The sequence below is a fragment of the Pteropus vampyrus genome, unplaced genomic scaffold (assembly GCF_000151845.1).
Source record: "Pteropus vampyrus isolate Shadow unplaced genomic scaffold, Pvam_2.0 Scaffold42, whole genome shotgun sequence".
Classification (NCBI taxonomy): Eukaryota; Metazoa; Chordata; class Mammalia; order Chiroptera; family Pteropodidae; genus Pteropus; species Pteropus vampyrus.
Window position 1 is genome coordinate 5,542,978 of NW_011888823.1, and position 24,941 is coordinate 5,567,918.

Below are 24,941 nucleotides of genomic sequence, written 5' to 3' on the forward strand. Positions count from 1 at the left end.
CAATGCTCAGTAAGTTACCAAAATGCTTCTCAGAATTAGTCAAAGGCTCAATAATACTCATTAGTAGCTAATATCTAAAAAGGGCATTGGAAGGGCCATTCATCTTAGGACACTAAGTCAGGCAAGGGCCATCATTTACCTCAAGGAGTCTTCAAAATCAAAATGTCTGTTCTGGAATTTGAGGTTTTAAATATGGGCATTATGTATTAACCCAGCATCTTACATGAATACAGATTGTTGATATGCAAAATTAGTCTCAAAACAATAGTACTTTAGAGTTATATTAAAATATCACCCAGATTCAGAAATGTTATATAAGAGAAAAATGGCAATTTTCTTGTTTAATCTGAAATGTATGTTCTCCCTGTCTAGATAAAACACTCAGCACCATCCAAAGTCCCACAAAACCAATCACCTCCCTTCTTGCTACATAGTCACAAGTGCCAAAACACCTGTGCTTGCTGGCTTCTGACTTTATACTAACTTACCACCTCTGTTCTCTGTAAAGATATTTCTAACAAACTGAAAGAAAGTCATTCATTGTGGGTTTCTCCCCTCCATCAGTCCGAGCCACAAAAGCAGTAGGTTCACTGATCTGTCACACACCATGTGTAAAGGACTGGAAAGCCATCTCAAGTGGTTTTGCTGAAGCCAGACATCCTTCAGGATGTTTCCCAATTTAATTCTTCTCACTATCGCAATGCTTCATGTGAATTCTGCTTACTGAAGAGGTGCACATTTTGCAGTTATCAGCAGTTAAATCATTTTTAGATGTTAAGAACAGATTTATATAGCCAATGACAATGGCATCTTTATAAAACAAAATGAAAAACTGACAATAAAAATCAAGCACTTAAATAAGTATATGGTCAGGTCAGTCATTAAGGGAATAAAAATAAATGATATTTAACAGCAAATAAAACTCTAATAGTCCAGTCTGCCACTAATTAAATCTACGTGTAAATTATAATCACTGTTTTAAGCCAGAAACTTAAGAGAAACATTTGCCTGATAAGAAAATGAGTGTGTTTTAATATAGGCAACTAAAACAGAAACGGATCACAAAGAGGCATCCTTATGTCACCTTATTAAAGGATATAAATTGGCCACTGTGGGTAGAGGCTCTGTGTATCAGTCAGGGCCCAACCAGAACAGAAATCACTGAATATTTAATGCAGGCAACTGTTACACAGGTGATGAAAGACTGTAATGCCAACTGAGAATGGTCCTGCAACCAAGAGATTATGAACAGCAAGAAGCCCTTAGCATCCCTTGACAGTGTATGGAAAAGGAAGAGAAGGGAAGGGAAGAGAGAGAAGAGAGAAAAGAATAAAGAAGGAAGAAAGAGGGGGTGTCCGTAGAGTTCACAGTCCTGGTCCAAGGGAGCTGAAACCATGGAAGACTGGAGATGCTGCCCAACACATTAAAGAAGAAAGAGAAATACCCTGGCTTCGCCTTCCCTCCTTACTATCTACCAATGTCTCATCAGGTCTCCTATTGGCTGAACCCAGTAGGAAGCCTGTAGACTTGGAAGCCTGGGAAATGCACTTGGAGGAGCCAGCTCTGCCCCACTCCGCCCCAGATCGGCACCCAGGGAAAGGGTGAGGAGTGGATCTAGGGGCCACCAGCGCAGTGTATTATTGTAAACCCACTGGATAGTTCCAGGAGACAGTAATAATATAATAAATAATAAGGGAAGATAAAATGTACAGATTTTTTTTCTTTCTTTCCAGTGAGGTAGGATACAATAAAATTCAACTGAAAGTTATTGAAAGGTTTGTAAGCATATTTAAAGCTTTTCCCATTTACTTTTTTTAAAGCTGTACTTCTACAAAAAAGAGTTATGTAAAAAACATGATTTTCACTTCCATTTGAAACATCTTTAGAGCTACATACATTTTCTTTTCTTTCAGGTTTAATATGGTGAAACACAGCAAACAGCTGCCAAACAGTATGCAGACTGTGATGATAAACCAGAGGAACTGGAAGTGACTGGACCCTTCTCATGGTGCTCATGTCCTTTCAGAAGTCAAATGTACTTCTGAAAATATAAGTGCCAAAAGAAAGTATCCTAAATATTTTTCCTCTAAATGACAAAAGATATGCTGATTAATTTCTTAAATATCCTTTCTGTTTCTACTTCCAAAAGAGTTCAGATCTAAGATCCCAGGAATAATTTGCCCTGAATGTTTGTGCTCCTTAATCTAGCATTCCTGTTTTTTAGTTTTGCAGTCTTTAATGAAACAGTCTCACTGGAGAAAAAGAAATCACTGGGTGGCCAACAAAAGAAATTGAAAGCTAAGGAAAAAGTATAAGTTTTAAGAACCTGAAAAAGACATTCAAATGTTACCTTATATTTAAGAAGCTGGTCTGTGAAGCAAACACAGTTCTGCCCTGCTCTTTGCCTCGTCCCTGTCCTTCATCCTTTTAGAAACTGTTACACTAGACTCAGCCTCAGACTTCCTCACCTAGCAGGCAGAAGTTGCCTGCCTCCCTTTTAAGAACATAAAAAGTCAGTGGACATCACATAGAGGAGAATGCCACAGACATAATATTATGCATGACCGGAGGCACAGGAAAATGAACTAAGGTATATAAAGTGCTGACCACCTCAACTGTACAAAGTCATGGTGGTTTTAGTATCATTATTATTTTTCTTACCAATAACTAAAAAAGTCAATTAAAACCTCACCATTTAAACTCCATAAGTTCAATAACAGTCCATTTCTTCATGCTTAACGATTTTCTCATTAAATGCAGTAATTTCTTACAAATTGCACTAATAAAAGCAAGTCCTGCTGGGTGTTTTCTCCCCTTTTTAAATGCAGCCTTTTCATTGATGTGTTAAATTAAAACCCCAGGCATAAGGAGCAGAGTAAATGCAAAGTCTTTATTGTCAGAATCCATTCCTGCAGACTATGAGATCTTTGTTTTATTTTTGTTTGTATTTGTGCTGTGAGTCCTACTTTGTAGCCACAGGGAGAATGATACTGAAGGTCTCTTGGTCTTAGCTCACTCTTGAAAAAAGGTGATAGTGCAAGCAATTGAGAAACTAAAAAAATGGCACCCAGTTAGCCCACTGGTTGTAAGCTTACTTTTTGTAAGAGAATATTATGACAAGTCTTTTCCATTCTGGGTGAATAATGTTTCTCATCTTAAATAACCTGAGTGTAAGACCAGAAAATCTGTTCCTGAGTCAGCTGAAAAATTTGGTTTCCTGGTCAGTGGGGTGGTTCCATGGCATTCTAAGGTCTTTAAATCTTTTATTAAAAACATTCCATTTAACCATAAGGACTCACCGAACATGTCCCATAAAACCTGAAGGCTATCAATTAATATTTACAGGGCATATAGTGGTTAACTAAAGACCAAAGAACATCCACTCTAGTTCAGTGTAACTAATTTCCCCAATTCCAGAAAGGAACGCACTTAAAAGTACAAAACTGGGACATGATGCTTAACATAAGAAGGAAACTAAAGGAAGACCTCATCAAACAAGAAAGTGATTTCTTTGGCTTATTTATGTAACATATATGTCATATGCTTGGAAGTATGTGTTGGGTGTGGAGGTAGAGAGGGCAGAGAAAGAGGGTCTCCACAATTTTCTAAGGTCCTAGAATTCTGAAACTTGGTGAAGCTCACTAAAATACAAGTGACAGAGAAGACTTCGGAACCTTACCATGTAGACTCGATCCTCTTCCGATGGGCAGTAGGAAGGAAGCAGAACACAAGACAACATAGTGTTTGGTACTGTAGCAATTTTATGGTATCTCTCTAGCATCAATACCTGGGTGAATGTCATCAAACGAATGCAGGAAGTAAGCAGAGGGAACCAAGGAGCCATAGTAACAGCGCAGCCAAGAAAAAACACACTGGAACAGGAGACCAATCTGGCAGTGAGTGGGATCCAATTACAAGTTGGTAATTGAATGGAAGTAGAATTCATGTATTAGTAGGAGATACACTGTGTGATGAGTCAGACACCTCAGCAAGGAGAGAAGCAGGCTTACAAGTTGAATGCGCTTTTGTGGATGATGGAGTAGCGGGAGACGGCATACGATGTTTTACGATGCCACAAAAATTGGACTCATTCTTCCAAGGAAATATCAAGTACCAGAAATTTTAAAACAACCATATTCTATGTGGTAAGTCTTTCTAAAAATTGAGAAATAATGATGCCCTGTGTTTAGATGGTACCTTTCTTTAAGGACCCCTTAGTTCCTTCTTTTTTCTTTTCATTTTTTTCCCTACTTTTTTCTGATTTTGTGAATAAAGTTGTGTAATATTATAAAACTTAAATATAGACATATTTATAGACACTTTGATAGGGCTAATATTTATGAAGTACTCTAAAGAACCTGAGAATTAATTTTGCCATAATTCAAAAATTTCAAATTGTTATTATTCCCAAGCACTGCTTTGTTAAAATCAACAATGAAAACAAATGAAAAATTACTTTAGCTGGAAGTATGCAGAGAATATAAAAACAGATGGAGGTATTTGTGCCACTGATGGTAGACTAGCAGCAGCATTTTTGATAATGAATCATACTACAATAAAACTACTACTGGGCATTGGTATCCCAAGATATATTAGCTCTTAAATCACAAGCATCTCTTTAGAATGGGATTTGGGAGTGAGAAAAAAGAATAGACGTTCTGGTGGAAGGAATATCATGAGCAAACAGAGGCAGGAAAGCCAATGTCACAAAGGTATTAGAAGGAATACAATTGGTTTTGAGTACAGAGATTACAAAGGGGACCTCTAGAGGATGGGTCTGGAATGGCAGGTAGGACCAGATCGTAGAAAGCCTGGAATGGGGCACTAATTTTAAAGATATGAAGAATAATTAAGATGGGCTGACCCATAATCAAATCTGCGCTATAAGGAGCTAAATCTGCACCAACATATAGTGAGTTGAATGAGAATAACTCTGAGGATAATTAATATAGAGTGCTATAACTGTCTAATGGTAAAGTAATGAAAGCCTGAATTGGCATAGTGGTAGTTAGGATGGAACTGAAGAGACAGATCTAGAAAATGATTAGAAATTATAAGAGAATTAGAAATGAGTACAAAGTGGTCAGAAATGCTTATCGACAGTAAACTCAAGAGGCAAACAATAGTAACAAAAATCTCTTATTCTGGGGAAAGTCCTATTAGCACCCACAGCACCAGGAAACCCCATTACTTACGTTGTTGCCTCACTTGAGATGTCTTTCTTTAGGCCCTCGCCTCTCCAGTCTTTTATCGCTCAGGTTATGCCAATCTCCTCCATGAATTCTTCTTCGAACTGGTCACCCACCTGCATCTGTACCCATACTCTGCTTTCCATCTTATTGCCTTGGATGAACTAATTCATTTTAGTTACCCCCTCCACCTGTGCCCTAGACCCCAAACCTCTTCTCACGCAAGGATTTCATCCAGCCTCAGATCTCTACAGTGCATGTCTATGCTGACTTCTCTCAGATTTATATTTATAAACCCAAATCTTTTTCCTGAAGTTCAGATGGGTATAACCAACTTTGTATCTTTTCCTTCTGAGTAAATAACAATTCCTTCCAGTTGCTTAGGCCAAAAAGCTTGGGAGTCATCCTGTTTCTTTCTCTCATACTCTACATTCAAAACATCAGCAAAACATGTCAATTCTACTTTCAAAACATATCAAGAATCTGACCTCTTCTTACTACCTCCAATACTACCTATCTCACTTGGATTACTAGTAGCCTTCTAATTTATCTGCCTATGTCAATCATTATCCATTCCCAACATGGCAGCCAGAGCACCTTTTAAAACATAAATCAATCACATGATCCTCTACTTAGAACTCTTCAGTGGTTTCCCATTTTGCTCAGAGTAAAAGCAAAAGGTCTAGGTGGCCTTACATGGTATGTGCCTCAGCAGCCTCTCTGATCTCATCTTCTACTTCTTTCCTCCAGGCAAACCGATGCCCCCTGAAGCTCCTAGACAAAGCCAAACCTACTCCTGCTTCTGAGGAACAGGCTGCTCCCTCTGTCTGCAAAGGTCTCCCCAGAAGTATCCACCAGTCTCTCCTCTACTTTCCTCAATTCTGTTTATATGACACCCTAAAAGTGAGCCTTCCTTGATCCTCTACATAAAATCACGAACCCATCTCACCCCAGGTTTCACTATCCCATCGTCCTATTTTATCTTCTTCTGTAGTGCTAGTATGAGTTGAATGGTGTTCTCTCAAAATTCATGCCTTTTCCATAACCTCAGAATGCGATCTTACTTGGGAAGAATCCTTGTAGATGTAATCCAATTAAGATGAGGTCATAAGGATGAGCCCCAATTCACTATGACTGGTGTCTTTATAAGAAGATGTAAATTTGGACACAGACACACAGAGAGAATTCCATGTAAAGATGGAGGCAGAGACTGGAGTGATGAATGTATAAGCCAAGGAACACCAAGGAACACTAAGGAATGTATAAGCCAAGGAACACTAAGAATTCCATGTAAAGATGGAGGCAGAGACTGGAGTGATGAATGTATAAGCCAAGGAACACTAAGCTGTCATCAAAAGCTAAGAGAGGGGCATGGAAGACATTCTCCCTCAGAGTCCTCAGATGGAACCAACTCTTCTGACACCTTGATTTTGGATTTCTAACCTCCAGAATTGTGAGAAAATCAACTTCTGCTATTTTAAGTCAGCCAGTTTGCGGTACTTTGTGACAGCAGCCCTAGGAAACTAACACAAGTGCTTATCACCATTTGACATATATATTTTTGTTTACTGTCTGTGTCTTGCCACAATGATTAGCACATAGTAAGACACTAGGCATCTGCTGAATGGTTTACTCCTATTAAAATCTACAGAATGAAGATGTCATTTTGTGTTCCTTCAATTTAGACTCACACACTATACATTCAGTATTAGTCATCACTAATGAAATGGACAGTCTAGAACTCTATGACTGCCCTTTATCTCAATTTTACAGAGATGAAAATGGTTAAAATAAAGCTCTATGGATATACATAGACAAAAAGTAACAGGCTATGTAAGAGATGTGCGCAGGTGTGTGTGGATGAGATATCATTTTCCAACACTGTCGTGAATATATGCATGCAGGCATCTTTGTTTTTGCTTATCAAGTATGACTTAGCCTCATTCCATTTTGTTATAAGCTTCTTTTTCTCGGATCAAACTGCTTGATCCCACTGGGAATGGGTGGGATTTCCCCAAATGTACTACCTATGGCTATAACCCCAATTTACCATACCCTAAAACAATGAACCATCTTAACTACAATATAGAGGATTAGTAGGAATTAACAGGGTTATTCCTATGAAGAGAGAGTGAGAAAAGAAGGTAGAGAACGTGGGTATGAGGAAAGTTTGGAAGAGAGGAAGACGATGAAAATAGAGACTTCTTTTTAACTTTATGTACAACTATATTACTATTTGATTTTGTCCAATGAGTACTTATTTTTTAATGAAGAGAAGTCACAGGAACAATTAAATTATCTCGAGACACATAAGAAGCTATCATATAAGTAGACAATAAACAACTGTTTCTATTTCTAGTGAGTCCTAAAGGAAGAGACATTTTTCATGGCTTGGCAGTTACTGATGATGAAGCTCAAAATAATTCTAATTCATTGATCCTCTTCTTTTTTGTTTTCTTCTTTCTGAAGCACTTAGTTCTTTCTGTTTACTACTCATATACTTAAAGGGTGGTATGAAAAAGGACCTTAGAAATTATTTATTTTCATCCTCTGTTCTCAGGAAAGTCTATCAAGTTAAACCAGATTTGCTGCAGGCAAATTTTATCTTTGGTTTGTAGATTCAACCCTCCGTATAACTGTATATTAAAAATTCCAAGATATAAGTCTTGCTGGCTGTATCTAATGAGTAATTAGAAACGGGGACAATTATGGGATAATGCAACCTTGGTTATTCCATGTAACTGCTTCTCAGTGTATTCAACAAATAATGAATCAAACAAAATAAACCTTGAGAAATGGCACCAAAGAAGAAACAAATGAAAGGAATAATGAACCTACAAATTTTCCAAATCTATAAAATGACCTAAAACTTGATATACTAAAATACCTATTGTCACTAAAATGTAAACTGGTTTTCTTTCATTATTCAGAACTAATCATCTTTGTGCTCTAACAAGTTCCTGAAATTTATACTATTTTCCCTGTACTAATGTAAATGAACTCCTGCCATGAAGCAGAGGATTCTGAAGCACAAATATAATCTTACGATACATGAATTTAAGTTTTTTTTTTTTTTTTTAATTCCCATACCTGAAGACCTTTATTTAAAGTACATTTTATTACCTGAACTGACAATGTTTTCTTTATTGGTACTATGAGAAATTCACTTGGGTCTCTATATTTTAATTAGCTAGGTGAGGCAAAAATTATAAAAAGTCTAACTAGCCCATAAGGTCTCAAGATGAGTAACTTTCAATATTCAAAATATCATGGAGAAAACTAGACAGAAAAATCGAAGACACAGATTTGAACAAATCATCATCCTAAATGACTGACATTTACAGAATCCTCGACCAAACAACAGCAGAATACACGTTCTTCTAAAGGGCATATGGAACATCTGTCAGAATAGACTTTATGCTAAGTCATAAAACAAGTCTCCATAAATTTAAAAAGGTTGAAGCCATTCACAATATGTTCTCCAATCACAAGAGTAAAATTAAAAATCAATAGCAAAGAAATTTGGAAAATCACCAATATTTGAAAATTAAACAACATACTTCTAAATAATCCTAGGGTTGAAGAAGTAATCACATAAGAAATCACAAAGTATTTTTACTGAACTTGAAAAGGAAAACATAACATCACAATTTATGGTGGTGAGCTAAAGAACTGGCTAGAGGAAAATGTACAGCTTTAAATGATTATATTAGAAAAGAAATGAGGTTTCAAATATAATCTTAAGAAACTAGTAAAAAACAAAAAAAAGACCAAATTAAATTGAAAGCATGTAAAAGAAAGGGAATAATAAAGACTGGAGCAGAAATTCATGAAATTAAAAAATTTTTTTTTAAAGATAATGGCGAAAAATCAACAAAACTAAAAGTTAAGATCTTTTATAAAAGATAAAGAAAATCCATTGTGAAAATTAATAAAGAAAATTTCAACTAAAATTGTAGTCGAGAGGCCTGTAGAGGCAGCTCTCACACCCTACCTCTCCATATTAATTACAGACTCCAAAAGGGAGACTACCTTGTCTCTCAAACAGGAAGTGCAGCTACTTTATTACTCCGGCAGGTTTTCCTTTTGCCCAGTAACAAGCCTGGCCAACAGAAACACCTTAGCTCAGCCAATGAAAAGCTGTTGTCACTTGAACTTACTTCCTCCAATGAACTTTCATTTTTCTCTTGCTGATGACTTCCCTGACCTACTCTCCTTTCTATAAAAGTCTTCTATCTTGTATAACTCCTAAGAGTATCTCTCTGCTTGCTAGCTGACATGCTGCCTGATTCACGAATCAGTTAATAAAGCCAATTAGATCTTCATATTCACTCAGTTAAATTTTTTTAACACCATATATAAAACTTTACTTAGAACGACCAATAAAAAGATAAGATATGAATTAGCAAAATCGGAAATAAAAGAGGAGAATTTTGACCAACAGAACTTAAAAATATTTTAAGGGAAAAACAATATGAAAATTATGCCAATGAATTAGATAACTTAGAGGAAATGCACAAATTCTTATAAAGACATAAATTATTGCAACTGACTCAACCATAAATGGAAAGACTAAATCGATAATAAGTAAATATTGTAAATAAGTAAACTGAATTAGTATTTAAAAGTTTCCTACAAAAAACTCTGGCCCAGAAGGCTTTGCTGGAAAATTCTATCAAATATTTAAAGAAGATATAATACTAATCTCGAAAAGGATGAGAGATACTTCCTAACTCACTCTATGAGACCTGTATATTCCTGATATCAAAGCCAAAGACACCACAAGAAAACTACCATCCCTCATGAACATGCACACAAAACTCCTAACAGAATATTAGCAAAATGAATTCAGGACATACAAAAAGGATTATATATCATGATTGACTGAAATTTATCTCTGCAGGCAAAGCTGGTTTAATTGAAAACCAATGAATATAATACAGTACATTAACAGAAGAATCAAACCCACATGATCATCTCAACAGAAAATCCATGTGACAAAACTCAACATCCATTCATAATAAAAACTCTCAACCAACTAGAAACGGAAGGTTTCTTTGAGCTGATAAAAGAATCTGAGAAAAACTTAGAACTAATATCATAATAATGGTGAAAGACTAATAAAAGCTTTCGCCCTAAGATTAGAAGCTAGGATATTGACTCTCATCACTTGTATTCAACATTGTACTGGATGTTCCAGCTAGTACAATCAAAAAAAAGAAATGAAAGGCATATACATTAGGAAGGAAAGTGTAAAACTGCCTTTATTTGCAGATAACATAATCCTGTACATAGAAAATCCTAAGGAGTATATAAAAACAATTAGAACTAATAAACAAATTTAACCAGGTTGCAGGATAGAAGATCAATATTCAGAAGTCAATACTTCTATATACTAGAAACAAAAAATCCAAAAAATAACTTTAAAAAATTCCATTCATGACAGCATTAAAGAGAATAAAAACTAGGCAAAAAAATTAACCAAAGAAGTGCAGGACTTGTAACTAAAAACTATAAAACACTATGAAGAGAAAGTAAATAAAATCTAAATAAATAAAAAATATTCCATGTTCATAGATTAGAAAATTCAATATTGTTAAGATGAAAATTTGCCCTTAATTATTTTATATACTCAATGCAATCCCTATTAAAATTCCAGTGGCTTTTTTTTTGGTGTATAAATTAAAGAGCTGATCCTAAACTTTGTACAGAAATGCAAAGGATCTAGATTAGCCAAACAATTTTAGAAAAGAACAAAACTGAAAAACATACTACAGTATTTTAAAACTTACTATAAAGCTAAAGTAATCAAAACAATATATTAGTGAAGGACAGACATAGGACAATGAAATAGAACTGAAGAGTATAGAAATAAACTCTTACATTTATAGTCAACTAATTTTCAACAAGGTGCCAAGGCAATTTTATGGGAAAGGGACAGTCTTTTCAATAAATGGTGTTAGGACAATTTGTTACCCCTATGATAAACAATAAATCTAGGTATGTACCTCATACCCATTTACAAAAATCAACTAAAACTGGATTATAGATCTAAAACGTCCAGATCATAGGAGAAAATCTTTGTGACGTGGGCTAGGCAAAGATTTCTTATATACGACAACAAAATGATAGTCCATAAAAGAAAAAAATAAAAAAAAAAGGTAATCAAAATTAAGAAATTTACACATCAAAAGACACCATTAAAAAGACAAACAACAGACTATAAAAAATATTTGCAAATCATATATCTCATAAAGGACTTGTATCTAGAATTTATACAGAACTCTCTACATCTCAATAAGACAATCCCAATTTAAAAATGGTCAAAAAAAGGGCAACTGATTTGAATAGACATTTCACCAAAGATCTATGAATAGCTAATAAGTACATGAAAAATGGTCAGGTCAGCATCATTAGTCTTTAAGGAACTGCAAATTAGAACCACAATAATATACAATACATTGGCATTAGAAGAGCTATAACTGAAAAGACTGACAACATCACAAATGTTATCAAGGATGTGAAGAAAGTGGAACCCTCATCCACTGCTGGTGGAGATGTAAAATGGTAAGGTGCTTCTGAAAAAGTGGCTATTCCTTAAAAAGTTAAACATAAACTTTCCATATGGCCAGCAAATCCATTCTTACTCAAGAAAAATAAAAACATAAATGATTTGTATACAAATGTTCATAGAAGCATTATTTGTAATAGCTAAAAACTGGAAACAATCCAAATATTCATCAATTGATGAATGAATCAATAAAATGAGATATAGCCATAAAATTGAATATTATTTGGCAATAAAAAGAAATCAATTATTGATACATGCTACAACATGGACAAACTTCAAAAACACTAACTAAATGAAAAAGCCAGATGCAAAAGACTGAATATTGAGTGATTCCATTTATGTGAAATTTCCAGAAAAGGCAAATCTATAGAAACAGAAAGTGGTTGCTTGGGGGGTGGGGGTGGGAAAAAAAGAAGTGACTACAAATGGTCACAGGGAACTTTTGGGAGTGAGAGAAAAGTTCTTTAACTGAATTGTTGTGATGATTGTAGAACTTTATAAATTTACAAAAAGATCCCTGAATTACACTTAGGATGAACACATTTTATAGTAGAAAATCATACTTCAATGAACTATAAAAAGGTGGCAATAAATAGGTACAATTTAGCCAAGAGATTTACCACAGACAAAGGGGAGACACTAGATGTTTCTACTTCAGAATAACTGCTAAAACTCATATAGCAAATCTTGTCCTCAATGTCCTAAAGAAACACTATTTAATTCCAAGGGCAGAGGAATTATCAAAGGGTAGTTCTCATCTGGAATATGGCTCCTGACTCTAATGGCCTACAGTGACTGAGTGTTAGGGTTGCATCACATTATCACTGAAAGACATAAAGAGATAAGCTACATATTTCAGCAGTTTAATCTGACAAAGGAAATGAAAATGGGCCTGTTATTAGTTAGCTCAGGCTGCCATAACAAAATACCATGGACTAGGTGGTTTCAACAACAGAAAATTTTTTTTCTCAGAGTTCTGGAGGCTAGGGCCAGCATGGTCAAGTTTTGGTGAGGGCCCTCCTCCTGGCTTGAATCACCTTACTGTATTCTCAGATGGCAGAGAGACAAAAGAGAGAGAGAGAGAAAGAAGAGAGAGTGCAAACTGGTATCTCTTCTTATCAGAGCACTAATCCCATTAGGAAGGCTCCACTCTCATGATCTCATCTAAACTGAATGCCCTCCTAAAGACTCCATCTCCAAATATCATCAGAGTACAGGGCCTTATCATATGAGTTTGGGAGAGTGGGGGCACTATGCAAGTCCACAGCAGGGTCTTTGATCCTAACTATTAAGATTTTTCTCCAACTGCCCATAAGGAACCGTGAAAAATAAGAATAAAATAATATAGTTAACTTTTCTTTTTCTCCTATGTCCAAAGACACCTGTCTTGATAAAATTCTCAAGCCCTGCTAAAACTGTGCTTTATATCTGAACCAAACTCCCTTCCCTTTTCTGACCAAAGAAAGAACCATGCCATTTTTTAGAGTTTTATGTAGACATAGATAACAGACAGTACTAACCGTATCAAATTATACTTGCCACTTCTTTTTGTGTCAGCATATTTTTTGCCTTGGGCTTGCAATTTGAACGGGGAGCACCAAAACACTTTTATTGCATTTTACTGTTTCTAGACTCCTCTTAACACATTTCAGCTGATTAGTGACTATTTTAACAAAAGCCAAACATCCTTTCCTAACCATCTTAATTGGTTAAGAGCTTCTGTTGTTTGCCATGAGCCCGTCACTTTAAGTCATTGATTAAAGCACTTTGCACATCAGCACAATATGAAATTGGTTTCTTTTTTTCAACCAGCTGGGCTAAAAAAGCAATCTTGAAGACAGCCCAATTCCAAGAGAACCAAGTGCAATGCCCTGGATGACAACGATCTACTACACAAGGAAGAACTGTAGAATTTTGGAGGCAGAGAGAAGGAACCATGAATAAAAGAAATTGCCATGACTAAGTACTTCCTTCAGCTGCTCTCTGCCTCACAAATCACTCTCATTAGCACTTACTGCAAGGGTGAACTCCAGCAGCAAGCTGGATGACATACCCTTTCTCTGAAGCACCCACTATTAATTTCACATTTGCCATCAGAGCCAATTGTGAGCACTTGCCTTGTTGCACAGCAGGCACGGGTCATCAGTGCAAGCAAGCAGGTCACTGTGTTAAATGCAGGCGTGAACAGATTCTGTGCTTTTCTAGTTGTTCAGACACAGAGAAAGCATTGACATGAGTTCCATATTTTCAGCCAAAGGAGAAAATATCCTTTCCACGTTTCACATAAAAAAAGAAAAAATATTCGGCAGGTTTGAGGCAAGCAACTTTACCACCTGGGATGAGAAAACAAACCACTGAGAGAAAATAGGAAGGCTTTCGTATGTCACATTACAGACTTCCTCTAAAGCTCTTAAGAGAAATCTTAGCACTGAGAACATCACTACAGCAAACAGGCTTTTATTTTTATGCTACCAGTTGGCTCTGTTAGTCAGACTATATTTTACAAGAGCCATACCCTGTAATTAGAGATATTCTGATCCACAGATTGACAGATTCTTGAAAGAATTTTAGCAGCTGAGTAAGAATGGATAGAAGCATTTTAGCAAGAATTTCTGAAAACTGAAAACATTTTTAAAGTGATTATGTGTGTATGATGGTCTTTGGTTTCTGTCATGTGTTATTTTTTCTGTCTTCATTTCGATGACTTCGTTTTAATTGGTTGCTAAATTTTATTATATTAAAATGTAAACTATGGGGCAGTGCTGTGCCATCTGATGAAATATATTGTAGGCAACCAAAGAAAAGGCAGAAGTCAAAGAGGCCAAGAACCGGCTCTATGGAATTTGAGTCACTGTTTTCCACACCTCTGCAATAATTTGTGGAAAGTCATTTTAACTACTCCGGGTCTCAGTCCACCCACATGAAACGATGTGACAAGACACTAAGGTCACTGAAACATAATTACCATGTCAAATAATAGCACACCCTTTTAGCAGGTACCCTTTACAATTTCAAATAAACTGATTGAGGTTGCTTGTCATTGATAAATGAGACATAAAATAAGCCTGGACTATCAAGTTTTGTCTGGGGTTTAACAGGAATAATAAGGAATCCAGTGAAGAACAAGTTAGATGTTTAATAACAAATATAAAGTACAGACTAAATCTCTAGAATCTGTAATCATGTATTTTCTCTCTTATGACTAGACATATCACTGCTATTTTAGGAAAGGACTAAGAAATTATGTTAAACTGTTAAAAAACAAAACAAAATTTTTATAAAGATGTTTAAAATTTTAGTTACTGTCTATTTAGTACCCTTCAAGATGTTCAAAGTATTTGACAGAACTTTTTTAAAATTTACTATCTCTGTGCAAAATAATACATAAAGGTCATATTTTTTATCTTTTTATCCTTATCTAAAAAGAGCTATGATAGGTTACATAATACCCAATATTATGTAAACCAGGGCCTATAAAAAGAAGAAAACACACGGGAAACTTCTCTGAGATCCCAAGTCTTGAGAAATCATAGTTCAGGGCTTGATTTATAGCAGAAAATCCTTTAATGTATGTAAGTAAACTTTTGTGCAAATAGGAGAGTACTACACCACACAAAAAATAGAAATGAAAAAAACTGTCTTTTTGGCTTTGATGAATAATATAATTCTATTAATAATTAAACCACATTATACCTAATGTTGGAAGGTCTTGCAAAAGTGAGTTTTAAGAAATACCCTTTAAAATTGAAGGATGTTGTTTGATGAATAAGATGGAGAACAAAGGCAAAAAGATTCGAAGGTGAGATGTGACCCAAACACAGGGAGAGGAAGGAGATGTGAGAAAAATATAACACCCAGTAGCCGCAGAATAAAGTGATCATCATCTAGTCAAATCGGTATATGCATTTCACTGCTCACTGTACATAAATCTCATGTTATATCAGGTCCCAAATAGGAATCCCTACAATTTCTATTTAGGAAGCCTTCTCTTGACAGGTTTGTTTTTTCAAACCAATCAAGCTCCTGTGAATTCAATTTGATGGAATGGAGTTCCGCCACCCTGCCACTAATCAGAAGCCTAATGCAGAACCTACAGTCTCAGAGGCAAAAACAGGGACCGTGGAAGACAGAATCATCTCATATTATAAAAAGTTACATTCCATCCTTTTATTTGTCTCCATGTATACATCTTTTCTGGTTCTTAAGGTCCTCAGAGAATCTATGTTTGACACACTGGGTACATTTAAGCTACCTTACATAATATCTCACACTCAGTGGGAATCTATAAATTCAGACATATCTTAATCACATAGGAACCATTTGGAGAATTAAAGCTTTTCCTTCTCCAATTTGCTGTCCAGTTTTGGACCACTTTAGCACTCCTCCTAAGTAAAAGTAGGGAAGGGACAAAGAATTTGAAATTTATGGTTTTGCTTAGAAGCCCTGCTGAACCACTGGAGAAGGAGGGTGCTCACGTAAGTAAGTAACCTCGATCCAAGGAGTCTCTGAGAACTCTGTGGACCTATGTTCCTCCAATAACCTAAAACTACACACAACAGACAGAGACGATGGCGATGATGTGCTTACGAATACTGTGAAGCAAACAACTCCACTCAGACAACTGAGAGCTTATTACATACACAGCGTGCTCAGGAATTTTTCTATTATAAAACTGTAGTGACAGGATGGTGGGGTGCATAGGAAAGGAGAAAGAAAGGGACCAGAAAAAGAAGGGCAGTTGAGAATCAAAGACAGCTTACGGAAGCATCGGCAGCCAGAAAGAACACGTTCCTAGGGTTCAGTGTAATCTCCTCTATGCCAATGAGCTTATGACAAGAAATATTTCTTATACCAAAAAGCAGAAGATAAGAAAATGTGTAGCTGCCTACTGTGGACTACTGATGTCAAGGTGATAGGATCACAATACTCTCAGTATGACTATGCTATTATTAGGCCAGACAGAATGGAATTACAACCCTATTTTAGTTTATAGCAATAGGCAAAAGGGCCAATTTCTATCTAAGGTGAAGACAATCTACCAACTATTATTGATCATACTTTTGGCAACTGAATTTAAAAATATATATATAATGGAGAAAAGAGAAGGGCTTCTCCCTCCCTTGCCCTAGGCAGAGAGATCTCCCAGAGGGATAAAGATCGATACCAAGTAAAAAAAAAAAAAAAAAAAAATATATATATATATATATATATCAATACCAGGGAGGCAGTTTAAAGACTGGAGGAGTACTTTGGGCTGTCAGAGAAAGTAAGCCTTGGCTCACAAAGGGCCTTAGTTAAAGAGATGCCTAAGCAGAACAACAAAGGTAGGAAAAGTAATGAGGAAACAAAGTTTCTGAAGCTTAAAGAGAAAGGAAGTCAAGTCAGGACCACAAAATAGAATTAGGTGCTAATAAGTGGGCAGTCCCATTTTCCCACGGCTCTACAGAAAGCTTGCTTTTATGAGAGCTCTGACTAACCAAGTCCTAGACAGAGGAAGAGGGACATTCACCACCACAACATTACCAATGCACCAGGACTCAGTCACATTCAACATAAAAGGAAAGTCTACTCAACAGGAGTCCTAGCTACAGGTATAAGGTTTAAAATTCATGACCTTCTACTGCCCTTGTTATATATACAAGACTGCTTCATATCCCCAATTCTATGGCCTATGGGAAATATGTTTTCCTAAGATGTGAACAAATTCTCAGGCATTCACTCTCATGATCCCTTCAGAGTCTGGCCTCCTGTGCTCTGTTACTTTTCCTGCTCTGCCTGAAGTAATTCAAGACCCACAACTCTGCCTCTTTACCTTCTTCCCCAAAGAACTCAAACCAAGGAACAGTTTTACTGACACTGAATATCTGCAGTCATGATTTGGGAACACTGCACTCCCTTCTGTGGGTCCCAGGCCTGGCTGGTCCCAGGTCTGGCTGTGATCCAGGCTCACGGCAAGGAATAGGACCCTGGATTTAGAATGTTACATTAGTGTAGTAGGGTGCCTGCGCGTAAAATATGTACCATGCATGTGTGGCTGAATGCCACTATTGTACTCTGATATGTGTGGAGACCATGTGGTCCCCTGAGGAGCAGAAGGGGAGCACAAGAAAGGGAGCAGCAGAAAATTAGAGCAGATGCGCGCTCCCCACAATAAAGTTGGTGTCTGCTGTTTCATCCTCATGTCGGCCCCTTGTGCGTTCTTCCAACTGGGCATCTCACCACCAAAACCTTCCCTTCTCCATCAGCTCGGTGCTGACACCCTCTTACCTGTTACACCTTTTCTCCTCAGCAACTCTTCTCCTAAGCTCCAGTTTTTCTACTTTAATGATACTAGTAGCTTCTCACTCCTCTGAACTCGAGATCTGGTCAACAACCAAGACTGGGGACAGAGACTCTGTTTCTACCCTAAGCACTTATCAAAGTATTTTCCCAATTAAAATAATTCTCTTTTTCAGGAAATTCTGATACTAGCTGTCAAAGCTTTAACATTTTTTTCCGCTTGTTCATGTAACTCTGCAGGATTGCTATGTTGGGTAATTGAGACAAAGAGTATAAAGAGCTAGCACAATGACCTGAACCCCTAGAAACTAAATAACTAGCAGCTACCTTTATAATGGTGATGATGCTGGACTCAGTCCCTGAAGAGACCATGCCTACATCAACCAGGGAGACCAGTCGAAGTAACTGACGACCTATAATAAAAAGCTAAGAAGGTCATAATCCTTCTTTAAAAACACAGTATCATCAAAGACCACAGAGTTCACTGACTGGTCACAGTAGTGTTTCCGACCTTATCCAAACACAGAGTCACAATTTGCAGCCAAACAGACAACAGCACAGGTACAATTCTGTGAAAAACCTTCAATAATTTCTGAAGTACTATTTTCATCCTTTTGGAAAGCTGTCTTTTAAAGTCTAAATTTCTTTCTTCTATTTAGATATAGCTCTGTTTTGTGTTAAAGCTCAAAAGCTTTCCTTCTAAATGGCAATTGTTAACAGGGCAAAAAAAAAAAACACTGCTTTTCTGATGTCAAAACACAAAACATACATACATACCCCACCTGAAAGAATGCACATCACTATGATGAAAGAGCTGGTGTCCCTCAGGAAAGTCTCATACACATGGCTTCGGTGTTCTTGCTGACAGGATTTGGCCTGATTATAGGCTCTCTCTGAGGCTTAGGTGGTTAAGACTGCCTTTGGTAAACAGCATAGCAGGTCCAGGCATTTTTCCGGGATTCGCAGACTTTAAATAGTAAGGTACCCTAGACTTATGCTAGGTACTGTAGATGATTAAACTAAAAAGGTATAGCGTCCTAGGCAATGAGGAGTCATTTCTCTCCTTAAAATGCCAAGAAGTTGGAAGAGAAAGTTCTGTGCACACATTAACACAAACAGTCATAGAGAACGCAGCTCAGACAGGCCTGACCCTGGGCAGCAATAATAAATACTGCAGTATACACAAATCTGCAGGATTACAAGTGCCAATTGTCATTCTTTAAAGGGTAAATGAGCAGGAATCTGAACACAACGAAGTATATGAATGTCAGTCCAAGACCCTCTATCCACCTCTGGAAGCTGTTTTAATACTAGCCCAAGCCTAAATGGAATTCTGTTATAGTTGATAAGAAAAATGTGATGACGTAGTTATTTTCAGAAGGATCAAATCTAGGGGCAGCAGCAAGGTCTTTCTGGGATGACTGTAAAGGGGCTCAAACCCATGAGACTAGAACAAGAATTATGTGTCTCAGAAAACAAAGATATGACATAAAAATGTTTTACTCCAAGCTCAACTTCAATGAGCGGAACTAAAAGCTCCAAGGTTCTGGCCCAGTTTTCTTAACAGGGAGACCTACAAATTATGTCTCCTTTGGGCAGACCTGTGCTGAGTCTATCATGTGCTCATAATGTTGTCTCAGTGAGCTCACGAATAAGAGACAACAGAAAGATCCACCAAAAAAACTGCTATAGATAGCATTATAACAGAAGGCTATACTCCTTAATCTAGACTTTAAATCCATTAATCTGATTACATATCTTCCCTTAAATGCAGAGTCAATGGCATATCACTCACCTTCCTCAAAGGTGGCATTCTTCTGCCTCACTAGAACACGGAAGTTTTCAGCAGGATTCACACTTCCAACCTAGAATGCACCCACAGACAATAAATCTGCAGATCACTTCTCTTTTTGGCTACACCCCAGGCAAGACAAGATGGCTCAGTGTAGTAAGTATGCTCTTGAAAAATAAAACCAAAGACAAAATGAAGACCTTTCATTTTCAGGGTCCTGTTAAAAGCTAGCAGATTCTTGTGGCCAAAGCTGCTGTCTGTACTTTCACTTACCTAGCTGACTTCTTTCCAGAGGGGTCAGAAATATTACCATCAAGCTGCCAGCCAGCCCAGCTTGAAGGCTTTATGTGGCAGACGGCTTATGCATCCTGATACCTAACCAATTAGGAAGGGGAGGATTCTGCACTGTGAGGTCAGCTCAGAATATATTTGTTCCACTAACATGACATGAGAAATAACAGTCTGATGCTTGGTTCATTAAACTGCCCTTTTTATGGGGACTGCTGCTGACCCTCTGGCATTAAAGCTTTGGTAGAATATGCACACATGTCCAAACTGAACATGTTCCCGTCCCCAAAGTAAAAGCAGATCATGTATCAAGATTTACTGCCATGCTAGGAGGGAAAGTTGCAAAGATGAAAATCTTTGACACACTATATGGCACTTTTTGATCATATTTATGTCTTTAATCTTCCAATCCCAACCTTAATAGTCCTAAGTATCATTCAGCTCACAGGGGAGAGACAATGGGGTTCTGTTACGGCTGGTAAACTTTGGCACAAAATATACGAAAGTTTCCAGTTTGCTCTGGTATAGCAGTCAGAAAAGCTCTCAGAGCAAATAAGGTCATAATTTTTTTCCTTCACCATAAAACACTGAAATAAAACCTAAATCATTTTTTCACAGTTTTTCTGAGAGCATTTCTTTTTGAGGCAGGAAAAAGGCATGCCCTAGTGCTCTTTTTCCTAGTGTATTTGGCTAGTAAGGGACAATTTTTAAGATCCACTGAATTCAAAATAATGCCACTTACAATAAGGCAATATGTTCAAGTTCCAAAAACCTTCCAACAAACTAAAGATCTCGAGTGTCAAAGACTGCTTGGTTTCGGGAAATCCTGACTTATGAAACCTGTTCTGAAGCTGTATATTAGAAAAAAAAATAGAAGAGTTGTACTCTTAAATTTTATGTACTTGGGACCTTACGACTCATATCATCAACTCCAATTATCTTGTCATTTTGACTAAACAGAAAGCTATGGTTGACAGGAAGTCAACCAGAAAAACCCCTACAAAAAGGGCTACCAGTGAGACGCCCCATGTTCCATTTATTATAAAGTACTCTATGTGCTATGTACCATAAAGATAATTCTATAGGTAATTCAATGGCAATAATTACAGGAAGAAAAGATGAGTGGGATGAGTCTGGTTTGTATATTGGCAAAGACCAGAGAAAGCGATATGTTAAAGGACTAACAAAACAGTTGCAATCTCCCCAAGTCCCCTCCTTCCCGAAGCGGGAGAATACACTGAGAAAGTTCTGCTTACCTTGGTGACACCGCTGTCAGCCAAGTTGGAGATGCTGAAGTGGGCTTCCCCTTCCTCAGTCTTGAATTTTTTAGAGGTGGGTCCCTCTTCATGGCTAAAAAAGAAATAAATGTTTTTTTCTCCTTAAAACAGAAGAAACAGTACAAAACTCACAACTACTGATGTGAAAAGTATAAATTTATTCTTCAAGTGTCAAAAACAAACCGACACACTTAGTCCTTCTTTACAAAGAGACGGCCTCCTTGCCTAGCCTCAGAGCTCCTGACGACCCAAAAGAAGCAGCCCTGATTTTGTTTCACAGCAGTACAGAAATCATAATTAGCGGTTGCATCACAAAGCCCTCTCAAAAGATGAAACTGCAAGCACAGGTAATGGAAACCGAACATGTCAGTAAGAAACCCATTTACTCTTCAGATGCTACCTGCTAGTTTCTGTCTCAGAATTGATAACTATTAGCTTTCCAAGTACACAGAAGACCTTTGCGTCTAGTAACCCATCTTCTCCACCATGTATGTGAGAGCTTTATAAACCTCCACCTACAGCTGTCAAAACTTAAGAAACAATCCTTAATTAAATATGCAAGAGCTTGCTCTTAGGGAAATCTCAGACTATAAAACCATTTTCAAAAAAAAAAAAAAAAAAACCCTTTTAATTTGTTCTCCTATAAACCTGATTCTGTTTGGGGCAACATGCTAACAAGCCCAATAGCATCTGTGTGGTAAGGAAAGAGGACTCCACGGAAGTGCCTCAAGTAACATTCTGGCTTTAACAGCCTGCCTTAAAGTCAAGAGGAGGTCAAGTTAACTGCAAAGGAGAAGGAAATCAAATCCAAAGACTGCCCATAATCTCCCTTAAGCTGCTGAATACAGAGAATGAAGATTTTTCTCCCAGAGAAATAATCAAATCTGGGGCAAAAACAGCTGTCAAGAAATGGCTGAATGAGAAGAGAAATTAGTTACTAAGATCTAGTATTTTTAAATGTGATGTTTCAGTTCAAAGGCCCAACCTTCAGGCAGTGAGGCATTAGGAAGAGTTATCTTAAAAATAAAGCCAAGAAAAATAAGGCATAAACTGGCTTATTCAGTGATATTTCAATAACGAGTCTCCTCTTACAGCTAGATACGAGGACAGAAGTAATCATTAGAGCCTCACAAAAACATGAATTAAACGTTTATTACTTGTCATCTTTCCCATTTACCACTTGCCTCTTTCCCTTTGAGAAGCAAAGCAGGAGACAGAAGGATGGGGACCAGGAAACATTAAGAGATGAGTCATCCTGAGCTCTTTCCTTCAAATAGAATAAGAAATGCACAAAGCCTTGATGGCAAAAACGGAGGGAAAATGCACAAAACCCAAGAAAGAGTGAAATTCCATCATAATTTGAGTCCATTCAAAAAAAAGTCACAGCCATTTCAGTTAACCTCTGCCAGTTGTTCCCATGAGACAGAGGATGTAGTACTGCTGAAGATTTGGAGACAAAAGACCTGAATTCTGCTTTTAGTTTTGCCACCCGCTAGCCCTGGAACCTTAAAGCTTCTTGAAGGTATTGATTTCATATTAATTTTAGTATATTTAGAGTTTAGAATCTAATAAGTTACTATCCTTTTCTCTGATCTTCAGTTTGCTCTTCAGGAAAACACTGTGATGAAAAGTATAATGAGTATATCAACTATTCACTTCTTCTCTTCCAAAATACAAATTAACTTATATAATGGTATTAAGAAGCACTAAATATAGGGAGCACTATGCTAAGTTCTGTGAGAATACAAGGCTGAACCACATAAAGAATTTCTTAAACCATCCAAGACTGCAGGAAAGGAAGGATAAAAAGCTATATATATCAATTCTCTAGAACTAGGCAGGTAAGGGTAGGTCCAGAAATAAGCAGAAAGTAGTGAAAATTTAATATAGTTAATAATCTCAAGATAGAATCATTTAATAGCATTATTAGGAGTTCTACATATAATAAACTCATACTTTCTATGTGAAGTGGAAAAGGGCAATGACTTTCATCCCCAAATTATCTATGAAGAAGCTGAGCCCTGGATAGTAAAATTATCCATGCAAGGTCAAGGTAAACATACAAGTGTTAAGAGCTACTGAATTTGATGTCAGGACCATGGGTAATTTGTTGTTTGTTCTCCTTTCTCAGTTTCTTTCATAAATATGTACAAATTTTGTAATTCATTTATTTAGCCAAACATTGACCTAATACTATGTGTCAGCCACTAAGCTAGGCTGTAGACTCTAAATATACAAAAATTAATATATAATCAGTACTTTTAAGAAGTTCAGCCAAATAAAAAAAGCTAAATATATAAAAAGGCAATTAACAAAATATTGTAGTAAGCAGCATATCTCTGTGAGGGGACAGCAAGTAGCTCTATTGATTGAGGCATGAGGTGCAAGCTAGGAAGTAGTGAGAGATAAGGATAGAATATATCTATATTATACACACACATACTGTGAGGAAAGAAAGCGGTTCTCTAGGTAGCTGGATTATGAACAAATCTTTTCTTTCTGCTTATCTGGGTTTTCTCATTTGTGTAACAGAGTTTAATCTTAAGCTGAAGGTAATGGAAAGACCAAAGCAAAGGTTTTTAATCAGGGGTCCAAGGATGGCATCAAGAAATGTGTGAACCCCCTGAAAATATATGCAAAACTAAGTATGTTATGGTATTTTACTGGGAAGAGGGTTCATAGTTTATTATCTGGTTATCAAAAGGGTTCACCATTCACATGTGCGCACGCGCGTGCGCGCGCACACACACACACACACACACACACACACACAGATTAGGAATCACCTCATTAGAGAATTTTAGCGAGGGAGTGATGTTAACAGAATGCAGAATGCAGAAGAGACTAAAAAGGGATATGACTAGAATGAGGGAAATAGTTAAAGAGTTGTCTCAGTAGAGTAGGCTAAATTGAGGCCTACGTGAAAGCAATGGCAGTGGGTGACACTAATTAGAGTTAACTTCTTTTAATGCTTATCATGTGCTCATCACTATGCTAAGCACATTTAAAATAGCTCAGTTAAACTTCACAACAACCTTATGAATTATTACAATTGTCTCTTTACAAATGAGCAAACCAAGGGTGAAAGAGGCTTGATCTTGTCTAAATTAGAGCACAGTTAGTAAGGGTGCACAATTAATCCTGAACTCGTAACCACTCTCTTATACAGCCTCCTAGAAGACAGGTATTTGTCACTGCCACTTGGCACAGAGCAACTTGCCAATTTCGACCACTATTAGAAGGAGATGCTTGGGTTTGACTCAAATGTATCTGACTCCAAAATCAATGCTATCAGCCACCAAACTAACCTGAAGGAAAAGGAGTAGGTAAATCTAATACAACTTGGTAAACCAATTAGATATGGAAAATCAAGTGATGACTCTCTGGAAAAGTAGGTGTCATTCCCTATAATAGAGAATAATAGCATGGAGAGGATCCTTGAAAGGAGCGTAGAAGGAGAAAGAAGATGATGAAGTCATTTCTGGACATGCTGACCTTGAAGTAACCATAGACACTTAAGGTATCTAGAGGATAGGATGGAAACA

The 24,941-nt window shown here is 36.9% G+C and overlaps 1 protein-coding gene across 3 annotated transcripts in view; it reads right to left on the reverse strand.

Moving 5' to 3' along the window:
- Positions 1-24,941, reverse strand: part of XRCC5 (X-ray repair cross complementing 5) — a 77,199-nt gene that overhangs the window by 16,540 nt on the left and 35,718 nt on the right. For all 3 annotated transcript variants that reach the window (XM_011358637.2, XM_011358636.2, XM_023529785.1), the window contains exons 15-16: positions 21,376-21,469; positions 19,835-19,904 (exon numbers count right to left, since the gene is read on the reverse strand). In XM_011358637.2, coding sequence (XP_011356939.1) covers positions 19,835-19,904; positions 21,376-21,469 — 164 coding nt within the window. The remainder of the gene's footprint in view (positions 1-19,834; positions 19,905-21,375; positions 21,470-24,941) is intronic.